Source organism: Pseudochaenichthys georgianus, chromosome 18 (genome assembly GCF_902827115.2).
Source record: "Pseudochaenichthys georgianus chromosome 18, fPseGeo1.2, whole genome shotgun sequence".
Classification (NCBI taxonomy): domain Eukaryota; kingdom Metazoa; phylum Chordata; class Actinopteri; order Perciformes; family Channichthyidae; genus Pseudochaenichthys; species Pseudochaenichthys georgianus.
In genome coordinates this window covers 16716615-16742340 of record NC_047520.1, presented here as the reverse complement: position 1 = coordinate 16742340, position 25726 = coordinate 16716615, and the positions used below count along the sequence as shown (strand labels likewise).

At 40.1% G+C, this 25726-nt stretch overlaps 1 protein-coding gene across 1 annotated transcript in view; it reads right to left on the bottom strand.

The window, feature by feature from the left end:
* LOC117463741 (collagen alpha-1(XXV) chain) overlaps positions 1–25726 on the bottom strand; it is a 164283-nt gene that overhangs the window by 22894 nt on the left and 115663 nt on the right. Inside the window, exons 7-16 of the mRNA XM_034106144.2 lie at positions 23610–23681; positions 22868–22984; positions 20707–20742; positions 15303–15329; positions 13296–13340; positions 11228–11272; positions 10602–10628; positions 8210–8254; positions 3203–3235; positions 2626–2661 (exon numbers count right to left, since the gene is read on the bottom strand). Coding sequence (XP_033962035.1) covers positions 2626–2661; positions 3203–3235; positions 8210–8254; positions 10602–10628; positions 11228–11272; positions 13296–13340; positions 15303–15329; positions 20707–20742; positions 22868–22984; positions 23610–23681 — 483 coding nt within the window. The remainder of the gene's footprint in view (positions 1–2625; positions 2662–3202; positions 3236–8209; positions 8255–10601; positions 10629–11227; positions 11273–13295; positions 13341–15302; positions 15330–20706; positions 20743–22867; positions 22985–23609; positions 23682–25726) is intronic.

Here is a 25726-nt window from a genome sequence, read left to right as displayed (position 1 = left end):
AGCCTCATTTGGGCTCTTTAGGGTTCTATTAGCTCTACACTTTATTTTGTGTTTTTCGCTTTCAAGCTGCTGAATCTCTGCGACTGTCACTAGCGGTTAGCACTAGCAGAAGGTACTGCACATGCACTTGCAAACCAACTCATGCAGCCGTGGCTTGACAGCGTGATTAGTGCTGGTTATAACACGCAACCTTTCACAAAGTGCATTGGATTGTTCTTTGCATTTTATTGGTTTGGGCAGGTGTGAAAAGTTCTGGTTTCTGGAAGCAAATTCTGTCAGATATTTTGGATTAGAGAAGCTGCTGCGCGGCTTCAAGGTCATTAGAGTTTGGCACTGCTGGACTTTTCCCTCCGCAACCAAGGTCGGGAAATCGTCAAGCTGATAACTGTCATTATATGCATGTCTTTTTTATTCAACTGTGGAAAAATCAGAGGTCAAGTCTCTGCCGAGGAGTACTGCATGACTTCCAAAACAAAACGTCTGGATAATTTAATGCTCCATTAGGACCATTTTATTTATGGCATACGCAAAGAAATGATTAGCGCCGCAGAAGAATGATGAACTCAGGGGATCAGAGAGAGAGGGCTGCACATTTCCATTGTGGCGAAACGGAGGCATTGTAAAACTAATGAATAAAAGACTGCTAACTCCACGACACTTGAATGCACCCCAATGGTAGTATTTAACGGGGAGCGACAACTCAATCTCACGATGGCCATTTTGAGGAGAAATACAACGTGTAAGTGTGTCAGCATAAGCAGAAGGGCTGTAAAATGAGAGATAAGATAAAGCAGTCATACAATAGTTAGTGTTGTGCAGAATGGCATGGAAAAAAACAAGACATTTGCTAAAAGCCCCTTCTGTCTGTCTGGAAAAAGAGAGGGGGGATTAATGGGGCGCAGCATTTGGGATTAAAAAGTGTAATTAGATGGGCCAAGGGACGAGTAATGGCTTTTATTTGTGCAGGGAAACACCTCCTCTTATGCTGCATGCTTGCTTTATTAGTTATCAGCAACTGCTTCCTTAACAATGTTCTTCCCTGTGTCAGACACATGAATACAAATGGCTACGAGAGAAGATTCATCCAAAGAAATATGGCTTGAAAAAACCATATTCAGACTGATGTAAAGCAAAGTAATGGGAGCACCTGCATGTTTGAGACTCAAGACAAGTACAGCTAACGATGTATCCAAGTGGGGTATGAAGTGGGGCTTAATAATGCTGCATGGCTCAAAACTAGTTTCAAGCCAAAGTGAAAGTAAAATCAGAATCAGAATACCTTTATTACTCTGAACTCTGTGATGTACCAAAAAACTACGACGGAGTATTAGGGCCACACTTAGAAAAAAAAAACAGAGAGATTTTGAGAATAAAGTCGTAACATTACGAGAATAAAGTCATAGTTACGAGAATAAAGTCGTAATATTACGAGAATAAAGTCATAGTTACGAGAATAAAGTCATAGTTTCATAAGTGACTTGAGAAGGAGACATCAGCGTCCTGCAATATAATGAGGAATGTGGAGCATCTTGTGAAGCAGTACTTTAGTTTAGGTTTCTCAAATAACGAAATACTTAATCTTTTGGCGCATCAGCTTATCATAAGTATTAGAACTTTGAAAAGGTTGTGCAAGAAACTATGTCTATTATTTGGAAGAAAGAACCAAATGGACTTGGAGGAGATTGTCTCCTTTCTGCAGGAGGATTTGTTGTTTCACAAGAAACGATGAGACTTGAAATCAAGGCTTTGGATCCAGAAGGAGTCGAACGATAGCCTTGTAGTGGAATCGGAATGAGCTCCCCATTGAAATCAGGACAGCAGATAGCTTACACATCTTCCGGCGCAGACTGAAAACTCATCTCTTTCGACTCCACTTCGAGCGATAGAATCACTAACAAAGCACTTATATACTAATAAAGGACTGGCTTATCTAAAGCCAGTTGAGTAGCACTTGAAATGTTTTAGATCTATGAAACCTGATACTTATATGATTCTGTTTTCTTCAAGTTTGTATCTTGTTGGTCGAATGCACTTAAGCGTCAGCTAAATGCAATGTATTGTAGTCGGCCAGAACCAGCCATTTCCTCCTGCAGAAAGGAGACAATCTCCTCCAAGTCCGCTTCTCAAGTCACTTATGAAACTACGACTTTAATAATTATTACTTTATTCTCATAACATTACAACTTTATTCTCGTAACTATGACTTTATTCTCGTATTATTACAACTTTATTCTCGAAATCTCTCTGTTTTTTTTTCTAAGTGTGGCCCTAATACTCCGTCTTAAAAAACAACCAACATCATTACACAACTCATTTCTGATTTCATTTATCCAAACTATGTTATCTCGCCCAACAGACTCCAGTTTCAACTTAAAGGTTAACGCTTCTTTAGATGTATCAATTCACAGTGGTAAGCAATATCTTCATCCAGTCACTGAATGTTGAGAATGACCTGTTGCTGAGTATCAAGTATTTTACTCCAATAGTGACGTGTCGGCAGAGAAAGCTATCAATGTTAGCCAACACGTAATATTAAAAAACATATGGCTACCATTACTGCTACGTTCACTTATATGTGTGTACTACTTTACTGCGTATGAAAGAGAAATGTGTAGCAGTTATTACCTTTGTTCCACCTCGTCCAAACTCTCCAGGTTCTCCCTATAAAAGATGCATAGAGTTTTCTTTACAACTGATTTGTTTTAGGGACTGGGTTGAAGCAGCTTTTTGTGAATGCACTACTCAAGACTTTGAATTGAAAAATAAGCTAACATAAGCTTCATGTAACAGGGTTATTCCCATGCACTCTATAGGTTTTAAGAGCTTATCAAGGGCTAACTTCAGAGTTCAAATTGCAAACAAATAAAGGAAGACATACTACATAAAAATGCAGTTTGAATGGTTAGAAACTCACTCATGTGGAAATAACAATGTATAAAGTCGATAAAAGGTTTCCATAATTTGTCATATTAAGAGGAACATACTTGGGAGCTTGGGAACATACAGTATATTCTACTGCTCAGTTAGCTGGTTAACAGTTTGTAAAGCTACTTTACGTAAATATATATATTTTTTAAACTAACGTCGACAAAACAAAAAGTTTGAGTAGTCATTTTTTGTTTTGTATTGAGCAGCAATTCAATGTATACACAGATGGTGATCCTCATAACGATGAAGAAACTGAAGTTAGCTTAGCCCTCACCTTGATGCCAGCTGCAGAGGAGCCTGCATCTCCCTAAGAACAAGATAACAAAATACAAATGGCACAATAGAGGTTATTATGTACGAGATGAACATTATTCAGCAGCGCACATACGAGTGAAGCCAATTCTGAGTGAACAATGCAGAACATCATTTTGCATTCATGGAGCCATCAGCATGAACGTGTGTGAAATCTCTTTAGAAAGAGCTAAACTGTGCTCCGACTGAATCTACGTCCTCACTAAAGTTTGAGACAGCATTTTTATAACTACAGTGCTGGGAATCACTCCATTGTTTTCACACTGTCAGACTGCAGCTGCACACCGGTGATGAGAGGACGTGTAACACTGGAAGAAATACAACAGTATGTGAGGTGAAAGATATAGTGGGCGAACATTTTTCTTTTCATTGCATCTGAGCAGGTAGGGAACTTCTTATATCCCAAGTCCAAACATCCAGGCTCTCTGCTATGCACTGCTGCAGCGTACAGTAAAAACACATAAAACAAGGGGCCAATAAGCGTAATTATGGGCGGTTGGTGGGAAAAGAGAGTGGGGGGGGGGGGGGGGGGGCTGGGTCTGCAGCTCTGGTGTGGTTTCACTGCACATACGCCTTGCGCTCAGAAGTTGCTGCAGGAATGCCTCTCGCCCTCAGCTTTTTATGGGAGTCATTACCATGCATTGCACACAAGGCATGTTTAATTGCGGCATTTTCTTTTGCAGACAATAAACTGCGTTACTGTTTACAGCTGGGCTTTTGTTGCATGCCTCCATCCATCACTTAAAAACATATAATTTCTGTTTTATATGGGCATTTTCCTATATATTTTATTGAAGTTAGAAAGGATCTAATGAACTTTTACAGTTTGCTTGTAACAGCCTCCCCACCTTACCTTACCCAGGATAAATGAAAGGCTTTCAACTGCTTTTTTTTGAGTAAATTCTACATAGATGTCATGATGCGGTTGAAAAGAAAATGATAATAAAACAGGAAACTTTACACAGAGGCCCATATTCTGACTTTGTTTGCATCTAATTGTTTCAAGAAAACACACATCAAAGTCAGAGACAGTGTACACCTGTTGCTTTTTGGCTGGGATGGATATGTAAGAATGCCTCACATCTGCGCTTAATCATTACATCTCATACAAGCTACAAAAGATCTCACCTCATAATGAAGCTGGGGACTATATGTAAGCACAATATACTTTTTTCCCATTATTAATCTCAGCAGGGTGAAACCATGAGGAGGTAATAATGTGGAAAATAAATATTTACAGAGAAATGTACACACATCAAAAAGCCCCCATGTGAAAATCAGAGGATGCTCCAGTTAACACTTTACTTCCCTGCTGCGTAACCCCAGTGAATCACGTGCACGTTTTAATCTCTTCTAGATGAAATACCACGAGATGGAAAAAGTGATGGAGTTGGGAGGTGAGCTGAGGTGTGGCACAGAGTGCTGAAATGTCAAAGTTCGGCCAATTATTACAGCTAGGCTCTAGCCTGAGATCTAACCAGTGAGTGAATGTTACCACAGCTTCATTATAAGCACCCAGAGCTGTCGCTGCATATATCTGCCACCTGAAGATAATACCAGCATGAAGATCTCATATTTATACAAGCCATTTTCCAGCTGTTTGCCTCATGAGAGCAAATAAAATGTGAGTGAATTAATCTGTGAGCAATGAAGTCGTGACAAATGTAATTATTAAATGTCACCGCAGCACTATAAAACAAGATTCCTACTTCACTTCATTGCTAAAGGTGACCATATTCAGCGACCTCAGCCTAATGTTCAGCCTCGGATATCAGAAATTATGCAAGGCAGTACAGATTACGATTGGCTCCCGGGGCAGAAAGGCGCTTGCCAGTCGCTGAATTGCAGCCAGTTCACAAGAGCTTGGACCGGATCTCAGGAATCAGAAATGATACCGCCCGTTGGGCCACACCAGCAGAGCCAAGACCCCGGCCTGACAGTTCCCAGGAGTTTACTTTGGTTTGTTTTTCTACAAACCTTTAAAGAAATGTCTCTCTTTAACTAGAAGAGTCACAGTTAATTTCACACCTAAATACTTAGGCAGAATGCATCCGAGGTAAATGGTTTAGAACTAAAGCTTTTAACTGCCTGCTGATTTGATTTAAATGAGGCCGGAGACGGACAAGCAACAGGCTGTGAAACATTTCTCCTCACAGATGATGATTGCTAATGGAAGCAACACAGCAGGTACATAATAATGTATACTTGAAAAGAGTGGTGGAATCTCACAGAGCATTTACTCACATCTCTATAAGATGCTATACTATACTCTCAACGACACTTAGTCTAGAGATTGTGCCTCCAAATAAACAATATCCCAAAATGAAGCATTATAATATGTTAAAAAAACCTTGTTGTTGAGCCCCTCATAAATCTGGACTTGTTTTCCATGAAACAAATCTTTATTTATGAAGATGCACCATGTGAGCACATTATAAGTGAACATATTGCTAACTATTTTCAAAAAAGGTCCCCTCCATACAAATATTGTATCATTGCAAGACTTTGGTATCTCTATAGCTCAATAATGAACATGTGATATCTTAGTTCAACCCAAACTAAACTATTGCTATTTTTTGGGAGGTTTATGTTCCTGACTTTTTGTTGGCGTGAGCCGGGCAACCAGTGGAGATTCCAGGAAGTTACTGGTTTTGGCCAATAAATCGTTTGGCAAGTAAGCACCATGGATGTATAATAAGAACATAAGCACCCATAAAACGGTGAAATGTTGGCTAACTAAATGAGCTTTAGAGGTGTTGGCAGGGTGGATTTAGTTAATTTCTGGGACAGAATTAGCCAAGACGTTTTTTCTGTTTCCTATCTTTATGCTAAGCTAAGCTAACTTTCTGCTCGCTCTAGCTAGTAGCATCCATCTTCTCATCTATCGCTCGCCATGAAGGCAAATAAATTACCTTCTCAAAATGCTAGACGCTTAAACAGTTTGCAATAATTTAAGGGCATACCTTGGAGGATAAGAGTAGTTACATAATACAATCATATAATGCTTAGTCATTTTGAGTTTGAGGCTTTAGTTAGTACTTTCTTCTAATAATGTATTTTTTTAATATTTCTTTTAAATACAGGACTTTAAGTTGTAAGAGAGTAGAGACTTACACTGCCGAACTAGTTAAGTTAAGGATCTGAATAAAATGTGTTATTTAATACAATAATATAATATAATAATATAATATATTGCATAATGAGTATTTTTAAGTGCAATTCTTTCCTTACCAAAGTACATTCTTCTTGTTCTTCTACTTCTACCTTCTCGACTCCAAATAAACTCTCCTCTAAAGCACAAAACTTCCTGGTTTGATGATCCAGAGCGTAAAAGATTGTGTCTTTTAGGATATGAGGGAGAGAGATTGAAGCTGGTTTCTGAGAGTGCATGTCCTGTCGTTTAGTGTCTTTCACACTCCGCAGATCTTCCGCCGTCAAAACAATCTCCCTTTGTCTTGTGGAAAGCCTGTCTGGCTGCCTTGCACTCCCATTTCTCTCCCCCTCCACCCTCCCTGAGGTCTCTCTGCACACCATACCAGAGCTTTCACCGCCTCACCTCTCACCCAGTGTTACCACAATTTCCCCGCAGTGCGTGCTGTGCATTGTTAACTTTGGCATCTTCACCATAGAAGACGAAAGATGCTCTCCTCTCCTCTACTCTGGTTTCCTCTTCCCCTAGCATAGCAATAATATCAGGGAAGATCATGTCAAAAACGCTGATGACAGGAGGCTCCATCTTTGTTGTATCCGACATATGTTAAACTCATCTAATCGGTTACTTCTTGATTGAAAAACAATGATTCCGAACATATGTTATACTATTTTACAACCTGAAGTCATCACTCGAAGAAGATCAGCAAATCCTATCTATTACAATCCTGAGCATTTCCAGGTCTTTACACTTCTTTAGTATGCTCTTGAAGAATGAATGGCAGGTGACTGGCTACAGTAGTCTGAATTCCCATGGTACTCAATTCCACTTTTTCTTTTGCTCTCCTGCAGCGAGATTCCGTTTTCCCCGCTTTTTACTGCGTTGAGGTAGACCAGATCAAAGCGTGGCTCAAGCTGCAAAGTTTTATCTCCCTCCTTTTTCCTTTTTGTTCACTCATTTTCCACACATGATATCCTGCATCTGTTTCCCTCAAATGGTGTATTTTTTGGCAGCAGTCTTAAAAGCCAAGCAAGTGAGAAGTTATCAAAAGTTGAACAGCAATAAATTGGCACTGACGTTTTGAGTACACTGCTTCTGCCGCGATGCTGGTCTTTCAGTTGTGTTTTGTTTTTATACCTTAAGCAATTGTGTTTTCGTTTTTTGGCAAATTTGGGAATAATCTTTTCCCAGAAGTACGAGCAATCATGGGCTGTATCCATATTTTCAAGGCTTGTCTATTCCAACCCATAATTGTTTACTTTCTGAATTGCTTTAAAATGAGTTTGAAGGGTAAAGAGGCCACTATATTGTGTTTTGAGGTTGCCAAATACAAATATGGCTGTGACCTATTTTAATAAAAATAATAACAGCGAAGGCAGCCTCCAAGACCCTGATAGGATTCATATTCTGCTTCTGGACACCATGTCTTACAATAAACAAAACCTTTCCTCAAAACAAAAGCTTTTTGGACAGAAACATGAATCTATTACTTGAGCTCTTGCCTCTTCTTGGAAAATGGATCCAAGCTTGACAAGCTGTCTTGATGATAAATGCTCCCAAATTAATGCAGGATCCACCCGACCAGAAAATGTAGCGTCAGCAAAGCATAGCAATTAAGTTCACATTAAGCTCAAAGGAGGCATTAAGTGCTGGGATGATGCCTGTGTTGCCACGGCTACAGCCCTGTGGCACCTGACTTTGCTTCTTCCTCTCCACACATCTCCTCTCAGATAACTTTAATTTTCAATACTTTTTCCAGCCAGGCTTTAGGTAGGTTCCAACAAATAAACAGAAAGAATAAAAAGGTAAATGACATACCTTCTCCCCTATATCACCTTTCGTTCCATCTTCGCCCAAATCGCCCTGCAAGGAAATCACATTCAGTTTACAGACCCCAAGAATGTGTCACATGAAAAATATATTCTACATGATTGTTTCAACAAGCATAGCACACAGTAGGACTTTGACAATTCTCCCCTTTGCTGTGATTGACTGCTGTTTAAAACATTGAATGGAGACAAAGCCAAGAATATCTTTGCAAAGACAAAGTCCCATTGCCGTACAAGTTCAATTCACTCTGGTCACTAACTGAGCCACCACACATGGTTCAAATATGACTTCAGGTGATGTAATACGCGGCGCTCTGTGGGGCATTAAACTCCTGGCATCAACCGAGAAGTCACGACTCTATCCATCGCAGCTGAATAAAGAAGATTCAGGGCTGTTTTGAGCAGCGTGGCACTATGAGGATTACTCCATACTGAAATATCAGTACTTTTCTTCTTATTATGTGATAAGAAAAATTAAGATGTTCCTCTCGGACGAAGGACAGGGCAACATTTTTTAACCCATTTTGAGATTTATAGCCAAATAACTGCATATACATTTCATTCAGGCATTCAGCCTCAGCTGCATTTTGGTTGTAGAATGCATCAACTCCACCAAGAAGTTTATCTTATTGATTTGTCTGATGTTTTTTGAGCAAGGTAACGGAAAAACTTCAGGCTGGATTTTTAGGAAACTGTGTAAGATATTGGTGTATGAATAATCCATTATATAATATGAATATGCTTACATGCTAAGATGGTGAACATGTATAATTCATTCAAGTTTTTACTCTGTGTTTGTGTGCAGCTCTACAAGAAGATGAGGTTAATGTCCGTGGATACTTCGCCTGGTCACTGCTGTGTTTTTCGTACACGCCGATGTTTTGCCTCACAGTGTAAACCAGTTGATTCTATATTAAGAACATTACAGCCTTATATGTTTCTAATTAAAAAGGTGAACAAATCCAGGGATATAGGAACAAGGGTTGTGTCCTGGTGGAAGATGTTATCCTCATGATGTCAGAGTTGAAAGAAAATGAGCCTAAGCTTCTCAAACAATCAGTTTTGATCTGTTAAAGGCTGGCGCTGCTCTCTTGCATGTTGCCTTCTGGCTCCTTTCTTTAGGATCCGAAGCCAAACACAACAGTTCATGTTAACATGTTTGGCATCCCACAACATAAAAGCTCATTGTACTTTGGGGTGATTTTCTGTGCTGTCTTTGGCAGCGCCTCGGACTTATCTTTCACTTTTCATACATTCACAGAGTTGAATGTTCAATAATAGCCTAATCAATTGTGATTCGTACAATGTTGAGCCAAATGTTTCAAATCAAAGGTTGTTTCCTTGTGGAGAATATTATAAAAGGAACTAAATGGGCATACTGTAACAACCACTATAATGCACATCATTGAGTTCATCACTTTAGAAGCATTGTCATTTTTCTATCTATAGGTTTAAATGACTAATAAAATAGAGTAAACACATACTTTCTCCTATTCGCCTGCTGGCTTTTTACTTACAAAACAAAGCAAGAATAACAGTCTGTGTTAAAAAATATTTCTCCTTTTGAAATACAAAACATATTTTGTATTTTATAGCTACAACATTAGGGAAGGAACTCTACATGATTAAACAGAGAAAATAAGATATTGTTTATTCTGTCTAATTTTAGCTTTTTTCAAACTATGAAATAATGGATATTTTTCCTTTTTCATTCCTAAAAGGACTGCCACCAACTCATCTGTAAGAAGTTTAAGGCATGATGACATGGCTTTGTTTTAACCTGATGAACCTTATCTCACACCAAAGCAATACCCTTTTAGAGTTAGTCAAACATAAATTATTTATGTATCTGCTCCCATATTTAATGGGTACTTCGTTGACCCATGCTAAATTATTCCACCAGGTTAAACCAAAATTGGGTCAGTAGCTTTTCAATAATCCTGCTGGCGGACAGACAAACAAACCGAGCAGAAAACAATAGTGTTATATAGATACATGAAGAGGGCTTGCGTCACTGATTTTAGGAAAAACAGACCAACAACTAATAACGAGTGTCTGAAGGTCAGTTTTGTCTCGCCATCCCGTTAGTGTTCACACCTCGTGCCGCCGCCCAAACAGCGAATCAGGGCACCATTAGGATTAGGCAATGGAGAACATAAGGCAGCTTTTCCTCACTGAGGCTATTGTGTGGGTTTTTTTGGTCTCCCGGAGTTGGGTTCAATTTTGTGACTCAGATTCAATGACGGCCAAATCACAGAAGGGTGTCATGTCTAAAAAAACAAGCTGGTGTTGTGTGGATTAAAGGCAGAGCTGCCGCCTTGATGGCTGTTCGCAAGACTGATGCTAACAATAATGTTTTCTGATCTGAATTAGCACTTTACCTTTTCACCTCCCTCTCCCATGTCACCCTGTTGGGAAAGAAAGCAGAGTATTAGACACAGAAAAACTCACAGGGAGTTGGCTTCAGTTCTGGAATTATTGCAGCCACTACAGGTCAGATAATATCTAGGCTTGAATTCATGTTAGATTATGGAAGTCATCTTGTGTTATGGCTGCTTTTCCCCAGAGAGACCCTCAAGTACTGTAGCAGCCGTTTGAAGTACTTTTTAAACATGCAGAGTCATGACGTAACACGTTCAATTAAATCAAATTGACAGGCCAGAATGCTACCTAAAATGTAGATGAATTAGAATAATATATGTATCCACCAATAGAAGATTCAATTACACAGATGTTGAAGGTAAATGTTCACATTCTTATAGTAGAGAATACGGAGCATGCAGACGTGGAATACAACAGATGAATACAGAGGTATGTTTCTAAAGAAGAAGGAAAAACAATATGTAAAAAAAATCAAAGTATAATGAAGAAATCTTGCAAGAAAAGGGTCAAAAGGTTGATATAATCCCTGAAGGGAAAGGAAGAACAATTATGAAACTTAAAATAGAAAATATATCATCCCCATGAATTTACAAAATTAAGAGGGCACAGAGTTTGTGCACCAGACCTTAGCTCCGGGGACTCCGTCCACTCCTGGGATGCCAACATCCCCCTATGGACAGCATAACATACACACAGTGGCTGTTTCAGCAGTGTGAACTCTTTTTTAAGGTCAGCAGATACTCAAAGTGTCACATGTTTGTCGTTATAGAGAGATAACCTCTAACCTGAGCAGAGGTCACTGCACAGGTGTTATACATTTGCAGGGTAGTAGGATAGATTCTATCTCTATTGCAAGGAAAGGCCTTTCCACATGTTACTGTACGACTACTGAATAATTTCCATGTAGAAGTCTAAAGAAAAGAGGATAAACAGGCTGATTAAAAGCTTAATTATCTCTGGTTTGGTTCTCAATATGAGCAAGAGAAGAAAGCCAGGTCCTTGTGATGAATGATGTCTGGTCTCACAGCGACTCTGGGTCTGGATCATGGTTCTCTGTGGGTCTCACAGAGGAACCAGCCTTAGTCTGTGTGTTGCCAAAAACAGTCTTTTAGAAGAAGCAGGTATGCCTCAACCAACAAAGACCTTTAAGAGGATGCTGATACATTTATTTTATTATAAATATTATTATTATTAGTTTGCATGCTTAGGAGTCATTTGAGTAAAAACGTGAGTTATTTAAAAATGCAAGACAATCCACCATTACAGAAGACATTGAAATCCTAAGGATCTCCCTCCAACTCCTATATGTTCAATGTAATGTAGCTAGGACGTGACATTTATATCCATTCAATTAAATTAGTATACATGGCAATGGGCTTCTCAATACTGGAAAGAACCACTGGGTTAATGGAAGCACGTTTTTCCATTTTCTTTTCCAGTGTCATGTTTCCAAATGCTTTGTTTTGATGACGCATAGTGGGAATACAATTGTGCTACATTATGATCTCAGTACGATGAGTGTCTGTTTAGCTCTACAACGGTGGGGAAGCTCTACAGGAATAAACATCTACTAGCCCGCACATGGGAGTCATTGCCAACAGGATGATGGAGTCTGATTAAAAACTCCTAAACTGGGGCTGACAAGCTTTGCATTAGCAATCTTCCTATATGGTGGATATCTACGTCAGATCAATACGAGGTCTGCCTCACTGCTAGACTTCAACCTTCTGCATGAGTGACAGTAACATACCGTAACAGATTCTCTTTTTATATATGCATTGAAAAGAGTTTTATTTCATCCCGGCAACCCCTCCTTATGGAATTAGGCTTCTCCAGAGTCACAATAGCTGCCATTCTGTTTCCTATTACTGACATGCGTGCCTCTGCGCTCATATCTTTTTAAAAGCATGCTTGAGAAAGATGGCGCCCCTCGAATCAACGCCCAATTGATTGTTGTCACTCATACCGTTTGTTCTGGAATAACTATCCTTTTATACCCATTGTGAAACACCTACACTGTGTCTTCTTTAATCGGTTTGAGAATGAAACACTGAAGTGAGAGCAGATTCTCGGCAGCTGTTTTTGTGGTAAAAACCCGCGGAAGCAGCTTGGGAGAATTATCTCCAGTAAAAGCGGTTTGAGATTGTCAGTTTGCATGGCAGAACCTTTCTAATATGAAAAGTTCAACACATGGCTAAAAAGACTAATGAAAACTTGAAGTGATTCTTCTGAAGATAAACGCCTTTCAGGTGTGAATGGGAGGAAGCTTTCTGAACTTTTTTATGTGTGGTATTTTCAGAGGGAACTGAAACTTAAGCATTATAAACCTGTGGTAATTTAACAACATCCTTCTGAACATGACATCGTCCTAAGCATTGAAACCGCTTTCCTGCTGTTGCGTTCCTACTGATGCACTCCTTTTGGTTTTTATCAAGTTTCAATTTGCAGAATGACAATAAAATATATTTGAATCCTCAAAATAACATGTTTCCCTTGCAAATCCACTTTAATTCTAAAAATCCTCTTTTCCCCATAGATTACCATTTTACAACTGAAAGAGATGAAAGGTTTTGTAAATACAGGCTATTTTGCAGCATCTCCCTTTTCCTTTAAATACAAAGCAGTCTAAACATCAAGAAGAAGGCTAAATCATTTACTGAATTGTGCATATTTCTTTATCTGAGTAATCTCACCTTCAGTCCATCAACACCTGGATTTCCAGCAGGCCCGAGAAAACCCTGAGGAGGAAAAAACACAAAGGCTTTTAGGGGTTTCATCACATCTAACCATCACATTGCATTGCACTGAACAATCTAATATACAGATGACAATGTACTCCGTAGTTCCACTTCTTAGACATTGTCCATTGGTCTCAACACATTAGAGAAAGTACTATTCTGTTAAAAAATGTTAATAAAATAAAACTATATGGCACTACCAGTGTGTGCTGATCTTACGAATCAAGCAAGAAAAACTCATATTTTAAGATGTGTTACGTTATGGAGGATGCAGGCAGAGGAAAACACTAACTCGTATGTAAACAGAAGAGAAAGCGAAAAGAAAAAGGCTTTAAAAATATATACTGTTAATCATGTGTTTGCATGCAGTCCTCTAACTTACTAACATGATTTAGACTGAGGTTTCAGTTTTAATGAACTCTCGTGTGGTTTGCTTATGTTGGCTATGTGTGCTTCTTGTCGGAATAAAAATGACTTATTGTTACCATGGTCACTTTTATAGATGGAGCAGAGATGAGTGAAACCATGACACATTGACTCATAAGGAAATATGTCTTATATTTCCAAATATATACCTTGGGTTACGTTTTTATTATACATTTAAAAACATGGCACTCTGATATATGATCTTACTTTTTGATGAGGGTTTGCTGCTGATCGTGCTTATTTGATTTGTATTCCTTTCTTTTTAATGGTTTAGCCTTTGATAGGGTGGATAAGTATGTATAACTCATTTTCGAAACAGTAGTTACAAGTACTGCATTTAAACTTTACGAAAAAGTACAAAATTATTAGCATCAAAAGATACTTACAACAAAATATAAGTTCTGCACAACAACCCATTACAGAATGGTATTATATAATTATTGCTTCATTACCGCCCATTTTAGCATGCACCTGGAAATAAAATGCGCTGTATAAATAAAGTTGTCATGCTTTTGTATCATGTCATGACACCACATCTATCGTCAAGGTGATGAAACAGTGCCCCCCTCTGCTAACTACACCAGCAGTATATCTAATGGAGCTGCCTCAGGCCTGGCTTATGAGTCATTAACACGGTGGCGTGTCATCATTGAACCCTCCACACCCCCCCAATCCCCCCCCCCCCCTCCCCCGCTGACGGGAGGCCCTGCCGACAGATGACAGCAGACAGGAAGTGTCTGATTGGGTTACACTGCACAAACACTGGCAGCTACCTGATGGCTGGATAGCGTTCACATCTGTTCCCCACATCAGCTCCTCTGTTCTCCGTCTCCTGTCTCGTGTTGTCCGAGCTTTAAATCTCCTCTCGTCTGTTTACCTGCCCTGACTGTGGCCCCGCATCACTGATCTCCAAGTAAACATATTACACCCAGCATATTTGTATGAGTATAGGTATTTGCTGCATGTATGTATATGCATTACACGCATATATATTCATCTAACAATGTTCCTGATGAATAATCGTGTGTATGAGGCTCACTGGCGGTGAATGTAGTGGATTACTTTAGTCGTTGTTATTGTGTTCTCTTTGTACATACAACCAGTACAGACCACCGTCTCATTTGTACGCATATATTTTGCGTTCCATCTCTAAATGACAAACACTGTTTATTCATTGTCGAAATGCAATAAAACGATTTTTGACGAGAGAATATTATCACCATCAGCGTTTAGCTCGGTTCCTCATAAGCCTTGCTCATCAGGAAGCAATTCTGTCTGTAACCGGGTAACATCTCCCTTTCACAATACAAGTCCTAGACATACACACTGAATCTGACTAATCCCAACAAACTAACTTATAAATAGATTGACCTTCTTGTTCATGTAAAAAGTAATGGTGGCAACAACAATTGGAAACAATAAGGGAGGCTTTTTCCCCCTTAAAAAAGCTCATAACGAAAGCTCTTATTCTGTGTGAAATGTCCTCATGCAGTCATCCAGTAGGTTACTAAGTTAGAAACTGTTCTCTGGACTTACCTTCTGCCCTGGTGGCCCCTCAGGTCCCTGTAAAGGAGAACAAGACAAAGGAAGAGAGTAAGTGGAAGGGAAACGGAACAAAAAGAAGTCAGATGAAAGTATGATTTCCTCAGCAGAGATCGGCAAGGCTTTCAGACAGTGAGCTCACACCCTTCAGGGAGAACGGGATCACAATCCGTCCCTTGTTGTATTCTCTTTTCATTGAGCCGCACCATAAACCTTAATCTCTCATGAGACCATGAATAACAGAGCCTTTTATGGTTTGATCCTTTATGCTAATCTCTTACTTTACGTGTTGTGGCGAATGTAAAACTTGTTCCACGTGCTACAGTCCAACACATAGAGGTCCATTATCTAGATGTTGGAAACCTTTTATAGCCAATAAGTTAAACAAGTAAAACAAGCTGCCATATCTTCAACTGATATTCGTAATGTGATGGATGTGTCTGGAGGACAGTTTCTATTTTCAACCTGCTGTTTACCAAAGTGAAACCAGAGGCCATGTTGGACCCTCCTGCACCAGAAGAACTGATTTACGAACTAGAAACCAACCTGAATGTTAGTTTGCTTCATGTTGGCTTCGCAAGACTCTGCACTATGACTGTACTCGCAGCAGTTCATCAACACCTTCGCGCCTGGCTGTTATGACACCTTGGCCAACATGTTCTCACTGTCAGCTCCGGATCGACAGCGAATGGTGTTATGTGGCTCATCAGGCAGAGCTCATACCCCACAAGCTCTCGTCAACGACAGCTCTCCTCGCTTTATTCATGTTGATGCAGGATAATTGGCAACACCTATATGATCCCCCTGATGAGTGTCTGCGCCTTTATTCCAAAAAAGCCGTCAAGGACACACTGAGGTTGAAAAGTTTGACTGTCAGTGCACATTTCTGTGAAGAAGAAGAAGAAGTGTAGTTTGGTGGCGGACAACTTATGCCTTTCGGCCAAATCACCACCGGACGCTTGGCTTAGCTAAAGGTCGCACAGTGATGGCCAATTCTCTGAGAATAAACCTTTCCATATCTTGTTTGGTTTTTGATCACCGAGTAACTGAAGCACACAACATTCCCATTCTTAATTTCCAAATTGTATAAAACTTGCCTGTTAAAATCCCTGCGGCAACAAGTTCTCACATTCACAGAAACGGGCCTCACAGTTGTAGCTCATTTATAGTGCATTCCATCTAACAAATACCTCAATGAACAACTTTCATTATCCCAGCCGACCAAGAAGGTTTTCCCTCCGCTTGCCTTTAAAAGCCTTTGTTGGCCGTCCTCAGTAGGGTTTGGTAAACATCTTTATGACCCTCTAGGTATGTGAGAGCATGTGCCACTCTCCTGAGCGCTAATTAGCTTGGCTACATCTGAGAGCACTCAGGAGCTACTGGCAGAACAGGAGACTTTCACAACGTCAAGGGCTCTTCTGGAAGTCCTTTTGGTCTCAACGTGGGCTCTGTCATGACCAACATGGAGAATAATCCAATCATTTTTATTAAAAAAGGATACGTTTTCTCAACTAAAAGTATTCATGATAGCAAATTCTCAGCATATTGCACCTTAGTTGCCTGATTTAACCGTCGTAAAAGAAAAACCATCCACAAATGTGCGACCTCGACAGGACGCCTATTGAAGTAGCATCGAAGCACAAATACAAAGCACTGAACGTTTTGTGCTTCCATTCATGACTCGGAAATGACAAACAATTAAGCAATTGCCAGGTCAATTCCCACACTCAGTCTGCAGTTGAACCCTCGGCCACTTGAGAAACTTCCACAGTGTGTTTCTAGCTGAGCATCAACAAGGGGAAATACTTTGGCTGATCAAAGCACACTAAAGCTTCTGAAAGTGCAGCCGAAAGCTTCACTGTTTAACTTGTAAATTATTTGAAAAAGCTTGACAACATAATACACCTATTTACATTAAATTAAGGTACTTTAAAACATTTTAACAACCCTGGCCTTATTGTCTTAAGTTTGACCGATGTAGCTAAAGGTTAGCATAACATAGCGCTCACCACCATCACTGCAGAAGTTGTGTTCTTTATTTAAGCTGTCTACACTGCTTTTCCTTTTCTAAGACCGTTCAATTACACAAGCTTGACTTCTACAGTCAAACTGCAGCTGGCAGGAAAATGGTACATTCTGTAAGACCACCCAATGAAACAGGTGAAGTGTGCGCCTATTTTATCCACCCCTAAAATACTGTTTACTAGTTTTATGTTAACACATTGCCAGGTAGTATTTCTAGGACTCTGATGGCTTTAACGACAATCATTTACAATGGATAATCAAACGCATGGCACATTTTGTCTTTAAAAAGCTGATACATTTCAGACCAAATATATAAGAAATCCACTGTCTTATAGCAACAATAAGTCAATGAATGGAGTAGTATTAGGAATTATTCTATACTTTGGGGTGATGAGGAGGCCTCGTAATAATGGTTAGTAGAACATATTAAAGTTGTATGCCGTTTGGTGGCTCAAATAAGGTTTATTGTTGTGTGTCTTCAAGGAGAATGATGACTTATAACTTGTCAGGGACCATGACAAGTGTTGGCTATTATGGGTTAGGGTTAATTTTGGGGAATAGCTGTTTGGTCCATTAAAATGTAATAAAACCCAAAGATAAGACAGAGAAAAGCTGAATATTCTCACATTGGAGAAACTGGCAGCAGATAAGCGATATGATGTACAGCTTCCAGAGTAGGGTTGTAAAAAAAGACATAAAGAAAATACAGATTTTTCCAACCGAATAAAAGTTATTTTTGCCTATTGTTGTCATCATTTGCCAGACATTGTTTTGAGTTCACCGAGCATGTCCGCAGACATTTCCTCACATCTTTGCTCCTCATGTCAAGGACACCAAAAATAATATAGGTATGTCTTTATTATAAAAGGCACATTAAGTAAATCCGATCCCTACATGCATGCCTGGTGTTCATTTAAACATATAAAATAACTCACTGGTGCATTGTGGGTAGTTATGGTATGCAGAGAAAATTCTGCAGCAACATTTGACTTAACACCATAAAGCGGAGTTTTTCTATTCAGTTACAGATGGATCCCCACATGCACCACTGGTTTTCCATTTTGTCTTTTTGAAGCAAAATCAAGTCCCAAATGAAAACTGTGTGCAAGGCTGCAAGCGCTGAAGACCCCCTGATTTACCCCAGAGAGACCTTATGGCACTGATGGTTTTGAATTGAGTCCTGAAAATATTTCCCACCTCCCCCCCTCCCTTCTTGTTGCTCCACAAGAGCGTAATCCTTCTAACCAGCACCATATGTCCGCGGAGGCTGCTGGAAAACTCTGGAATCTACTTTTGCCTTTTTTAACAATAGCATCTACATCAAGAGCTCCGTCAAGTGGGCGCTATAGCTCCTAAAGCACGGTAAAAGAAGCTGCAGTATGGACTCTTTGAATTGTGCAGATCCAAACAGAGATGATGCTTTCAAACTGGAATCTCGTTGCCTTTGCAGATCTAATATATATCTTCAAAGGTGAATCAGATGCTGTGGGCTGGTTTCTGGATCTGTTTTATGATCATTTACAGAATCTGTTCTCTCCAAACCATTATCATATCTTCTTTTTCCACCCTTCATCACGACGATGAAAGATAGAAACAAAAGCTCTGAACCTCCTGTGTGTTTGGGCGGCCATGTCACAACACATCTTCTAACAACCTGTGGGACGTGCTCATCTCACGCGGCATCGGAGGGGGAATGATTACCCAATGACGGCGTTATTCCTTATTTAAACTACATTAGTGTCAAACTGTGAAATACAGTAGAATGCTTTACTTCAAGAATTACAGTGAGCAGCACTTACTTTTTTGTTTTTTAAGCTTTGCACGAGGCTTCGTTTTGAATGAGATTCAACATTCATCTTTTGGAGTAACACTCCAGCTGCTGTCACGAGCGCTTGTATACGCACTGCAGACTTATGGGAGTGCACCTGGGACCACTGGGAAATGTATTGCAATGTCTACCACCGTGACACCATGCATTTCAAAACAAAGCTGTGCTGCTTACACAGGGATGACGGATCATGGGTACAACGTATAATCAAAGCTTAAACACGTCAGCAGCGTAAGAGCAGAGTGTGTTAAGTGAGCTAAAAACAATTAGCATGTTCAGCTCTCACTTCTTCTCTAATTAATGCATCTCTCTCAGCACTTTCCATCCTTCATTTCTTTGTAGATTTCGTTCCAAACCACTAACTTTAACTTTTTCCACTCCATGGAAAGGGTCAGAGATGGAGTCAGAGATGAAAGCGCTTGATAGCACCTCCTCCGTCAGCTCCACTAACTCTCCCCTGCACTCGTGAACACTGACATCACCGAGTGTTTACACATGTCACGTTTTCCGTTCGTTCTCTTGAATCGGGCCCGACCTATCGGATGCAGCTTTTATGAGCAAACGTTAATCAACTGCTTTATTTGCTGAACACCACAAGTGGTATGTAGGTACTGTTAACTGGAACAGCTTGTCCCTACTGTATGACTTTGTGAAAGTAAACAAACATTGTTTAAAGTGTGTAAAATATTTCATTAACTTTTAAGATTAAACACCCTATGAATTTCTTCTAAATTAAATACCTAAGTGGCTTTGATTGCTTTGGTAAAACACAGGATAACACTGAATGAACTACTGTATGTTACCAACACCATTTAAATCAATGTTTTCTTTCTCACACATGTATGGTTAGCAAATTAAACGGGGCCAGCGAACAGAAACGATACATGTATATAAAAATACATTTATATAGTTGTTGCCCATTTCTCAGTGGAACAAAGGCAGTATACATCTAAAACATTCTCAAGTCTATGTAATACATGAGGCTACCTCCAGCAGGCTGTTTGCTTAGTTTGGCACACTGACTTATAGAGGAAAATAGATGCCTACTTCTCCTCTAAAGCACAACAATTAGAGAAGGTACTATGGCTATCCATTTTGAGGTTCATAGTTCTATTTGATGCCTCTATTCTAACATGATTATAAGCCTTAATGTTTAAAAAGGTCTTTATTTTTCCTCTTCTGTCTGAAACCAAAGCCCAGTCAGCTCTGATCGGTTAACCGCTGAGAGATGTCCCACCCCTTAGCCTATCATACAATGTGTTGAAGCGCTAGCCAATAGAAGCACAAGTGTTACGTTGTTATGTCGCTATGTTACAGAAGTAATCAAAGGAGTCCAATGGGGGCGTTTTGGGCAGGGGAGGAGTGTGTGGGAGAGAAACTCCCTCATGGTGGAACTTAGGGTTTTAGCCTCTGCAGACCATTATCATGCACAAAAACCTATACAACATACAGGAAGGTAAAACCCCAAAAAGCACAATATTGGCTTTTTAATATTATATATCATAATCGGGAAAAACAACAAAGAAAGACAAAGTTTGTACTTACGATAATTCCTATTTCTCCAGGCGTCCCTGGATCTCCCTGTAAATAAAAACAGCCAGTTAAAGCCCCTGTCACACTGTCCCGAAGTTGACACCCGATGGACACACGAATATGGAATTGTGAATTTCGCACGAAGATGGCCCCGAACCACACACGAAGGCAACATTTACATTACATGTAAGACATACAACTGCAATGAAAGTACCAAAAACAATTATGTTACAGTACTATGATACTGTACTGATATCTTCAGACTTTGTTCTTTACTTGATCCATCTTTATATGTAGAAGATATTACGTTTTTTCCGTAATGTTGTTTCCATAGCAACAACAACTTCCTGTCAACTCTCCTTCAAAATAATATATTATATCCTTTTCAGTTTCACAGAACACATATTGGGTTATTTACATAATATGTTTACATGATTTTGTTGTGCAATAAAACAACCCGATGGACACACGATAAAGGAAATGTTCAAATTCATGAGTGGTGGGAAAATCTTTGGCATGCCAACAAATTGTAGAAGGACCTTGCGAAGGTTGATTATCGTGTTGAATTCGTGTGTCAATTTTGTCCTTCGTAAGGCCATCGTGAGGGCGTCTTGTTATCATCGGTGCCATCGGGCATTCACCGCGATCAGAGTGAGGGCGAATGCCCGATGGCACCGATGATAACACGAAGATGACATGATTCGACAAGATGCCCTCACGAAGTTGCCGCTCACGAAGTTGCTGCCGGAGCCTGAGAAACTCCACCGACGGTCATACGATGGCTTAGATGTTCCTGCAGCTCTCGGGGTAGAAGAGGGACATACGCTGTGGCCATATTTCTACGCCAAGCCCTTGAACATAACTCAATTTCTGCCTCTTTGTGACAGTAACGGGGCAATTCCTGCCACCCTCCCTATGTGGGATTCATAGAAGGAGAAATAAATCATGGGAGGAATAAAAGCAACCCAAAACATCTATTGCAACTGGAAGACTGCAAACAAAAATCATCAACAAAAACAACTTGGAAAGCAGCAGATAAACAACACTTAATACTTTTGCACTCCCCACACTGAAATGTGCCAAGACAATAAAGATCAGCTGGAGCCTCGGAAGGTTTTATGGCTGAATATAATTGACAGGCCTTCTCTGTTTATGCTTTCTCTCACAGGCAGAGTTCACATAAATTAATCTGATGCCAGTGACAAGCTTAAAGACATGGAAAATGTTACGAAAGAATGAAAAACAACCAAGAAAGCGTAAATCTATAACGAGGCGTTCTCTTGGGAGCATGTTCATGTTCAGCTCAAGACATTAAGGCAATTTAGTGTAGTTTGTCTTGTCCTTGTTAGAAGAGTTTTCACAGAGATAAACCCTCCCGGCCCTGGGTCAGAGTCAAACTAAATATGACAACATTAAGAGCTAAACTAGTTTTTCTGTAAGGTTTAACCTTCATCCGACTGGTGGTTCATTCCAATGTTTCATGACTTTGTCAATCAACTTGTTCCCAATGACATCGTTCTGTTTTTAATTTCACTGTGGCTTTTTAAAAATACCAATGTAACATTGGTGCGGTTATTTATATCAGTGAATTCAACGCCTTTTAGACTTATTAAGTGTCTGTGGGAAACCAAAAAGGTGTTGCTATAATGCCTGTTTCTTACAGCAGTTTATTCATTCGGTAGTTTCTGTATGTTAAATATGGAGGTTGTTTGTTCAAGCAGCCTATTACGACCCATAGTCACGTTTTAAAGTTTTCGATCTCTGTCTCGGTCTGCCTTTTTTCAAATGGAAAATCGGAAATTGTAGGATAGTTTGGCCATTATAATGCTTTTTGATTACATTTCTGGCAAGAAGTGTATATTTTATTTTCAGAATCTACTGTACGTCTGTTGGATGTGTATCTTTAGTCTTGGAGTATAAATAAACTTTATTCTCCTTGCTGCCGATTGATTTAGCGATATATGCAATACTCAACAAATATAAAAACACCAGTTTGTCATTGTTAAAATCCTCTCAAGATTATCTCCGCAACGGAAGGAGTTTAAGTTTCACTTTCAACTGCATCGCTCAGCGCAACATTTAAGTATGCCCTTTTGATACAGTAAGGACAATAATAACTGCAATAACTTGTTGTAAATATGCTGTTAGACGTCAGTTGAAAATGAATACTCACTGCTAGACCAGGTACACCTCTGGGTCCGTCTTTCCCGGTGTCCCCTGGAGGCCCCCTCGGCCCCGGAGGACCCGGTGGCCCCGGAGGCCCCGGTGGTCCAGCTTGCCCCTGATCTCCCTGTATGGCAAAGCACATTTAAACATCAGAACTGTGGGATATTAATGAAGCCGCTGAGAGTGCAGCCTCTGCTGTTAAATGATGATGAAGAGAGAGTGGTGGAATTAACTTGTGGGTGGCTATGGGCTGCCTCCATTCATTACATGGAGGACATTTTGCTAAAACTAGCAGGCAAGATGGAGATGAAATGTATCGCATGTATACACATGTAACAGTAATACCCTAAAAAGCATGCTTTACTAAATGGACTTAATGAGTTTAATAGGGGCTGTGCATAAGACATAAAATAAGTCAGATGTACTGTACGTAGAGCAATAATACAAATACACAGAGAATGTGTGGTCCATTTTTATAGTGGATTATAAGAAACTCTAAGAAAATATCTAACTTACAGGGAATGTGTTTTAAGTAGAGCCAGGGCAGTAATTCATGCAACATTAATACTCCCTTATTTCTAGAAAGAAAATGTCCATATTTCCCTTTAACAATAACAGAAGGAGTCTCAGAGTAGAGTTATGACAGGTCCGTCTGAATGGTTTGCATGCAAACTGCAGGACGCCCGGAGCGAAGTGATTATCAGTGAGACCTGGTACGACAGAGAGCAGAGTGAGGACACAGCCACTACCTTAATGAGACGCCGCTTTATGAGCTGCTGGTCAGCGGAAAGAAAGCCATGATTGATCTTAGGGAAGACCATCTGAGCAGGTGTGTGAGGTCAAGAGGTCGAAGGTCAGAGGTGAGAGAAGGTTGAAGGAGGATGAGGTCCCAGAAGAAGAAGGAGGAGGAGGAGGAAGGCAAATGCAAAAAGAAACAGATTTGTTAGAAAGGCCAGTGTTCGTGAACCCTGGTCCAGCGCACTCACAGACGGGGGAGAAATCCACAATTTCCAGCACAGAGGTGGTTTGCTAAGGAAGTCTGTTTTTTGTTTTACCCATAATTACCACCTCACGGAAAAATGGGAATTTCTCCTCCTCTGTGAAAGTGCTGTCATCATCTTCATTGCGCCTGATGCTCAGTCAGACCCTTCAGCGTCACACACTGAAACCAGTTGAGGTTCATTTCTAACCTTGTTACTTTCAATGCGTGCATTATTCTGCTCGTGTCCATTGGTATTAAGTGGCTTCATCCAGTGCTGACACAGACCCCCGAATCCTGAAGGGCACATTGGTTGGGTTGGGAGGATTTGTGGTGAACCATGCATGGGCATGAGCTTTAGAAAAACATTTGCCACTTTGGTTCATTATCGACTATTCCTCTTGGAGTTCTTTCCACTTATTTTAGCATCAATGGACACGAGCCAGACCATGTCTTCTTGTTCCAGTCAGTATTACTGGGTTGTTAAAGGCCACCTTTGCTTTCAACGGGGAACCTGGCATGTGGCGTGGAACCGAGTTGAAATCTGGTAGCGGCAGTGGGGGGGGAAGAAGCTAACGATTGATTGTGATTAATTAGATGGTTTTTTTCTGTCCATCGTCGGGGCTTAGGGGAAAAAGCAGCTGACAGGGATTCATTTACTCCCAGTGTGTGCTGCCGAGGGGTCGGACTGAGCAGCTGGGCGGCACCAACACCGACAAACCTTGACAGTCAGGATCTGATTGCTGTGCAAAGCAGCCAGCGTGGGGAGACCAGGCAACCCCTACAGGGACAAACAGCACAACAGGGCACAACACACGACATCAAACACAACAAAGGAGGGAAAAAACCAAGCATCATACTTAAATATTCTTACAAATAGCTGTTTAAATACTGTAACATGCAAGGGCTTTTCTTGAAACTAGTTCAAATGTAACTGTTTATTACATTTGAGAATTTTTTTATTTGAAGCATTCCTTATTTCAACTTCACTCTCCACAACGATAAAGCATGCACAATGGCACCGGGGTCTTCATCTGCATAGAACATGCCACAATGTCCTCGTTAAATGACCACTTCCTGTTGTTTTCTATCAACAATACAGACAGAACATTTGTAAAGATGATTATCATAGACTAGAGTTTGAGCTGTCAAAGGCATGCTGGTAAATGAAGGCGCTCTATTGTTCGGAGAGTTTTCGAGGAACATCAAGGGTTTGGGGTGTTCACTGGGAATTCAATCAAATGGTTTCCAATTTCCTCTTCAACATGACAGATGTGACCACTTGTGAAAACTGAATAAAAAGAAGAAAAGCATCGGGACCTCTCCTCGTTAAGAGGGGTTTATAGCTGGATTTTAACTTCATCTGAATCCAGAAACATTGACATCCAGTCAGATAAACATGCTTGAGGATGTTTCATTATCATTTTCCAATGTTTTTGCCTATAAAGATTTTTATTTTGTTGCAGTTTATTGCATGCCGGTCAAAGGCGGCCTTTGATAGTGACAAGTCCTTGACAGACATTTCCTGTAAAATGTCCTCTGAACCATGAATGGAACATTTGCAAAATCCCCCCGAAGAATGCTTGTCCAGTCGTAGCTTAGCGAAAATGATTTAGCAGGGCAGGGGCCAGTTTTCTCAAAAAGCCAAGATCCTGTGTGGCCGTATTAAGATGGTGATTTTAAGAGATCGAAGGGTGTGGTTTTAGTCTTTTGTATCCATTTTAAAACGTTAAAAGTACTTAAAATGTCAAGCCGTAAATGTGCATCTACAAAAAGCAAGACAAGTGTAGCAACTTAGCGAACGATTAAAATTTAGCGGTGTTGAGCTTTAATGCTAAGTATAAATAAGAACATGTGAAGATTGCAGCACATTGGTTGCACACTGAT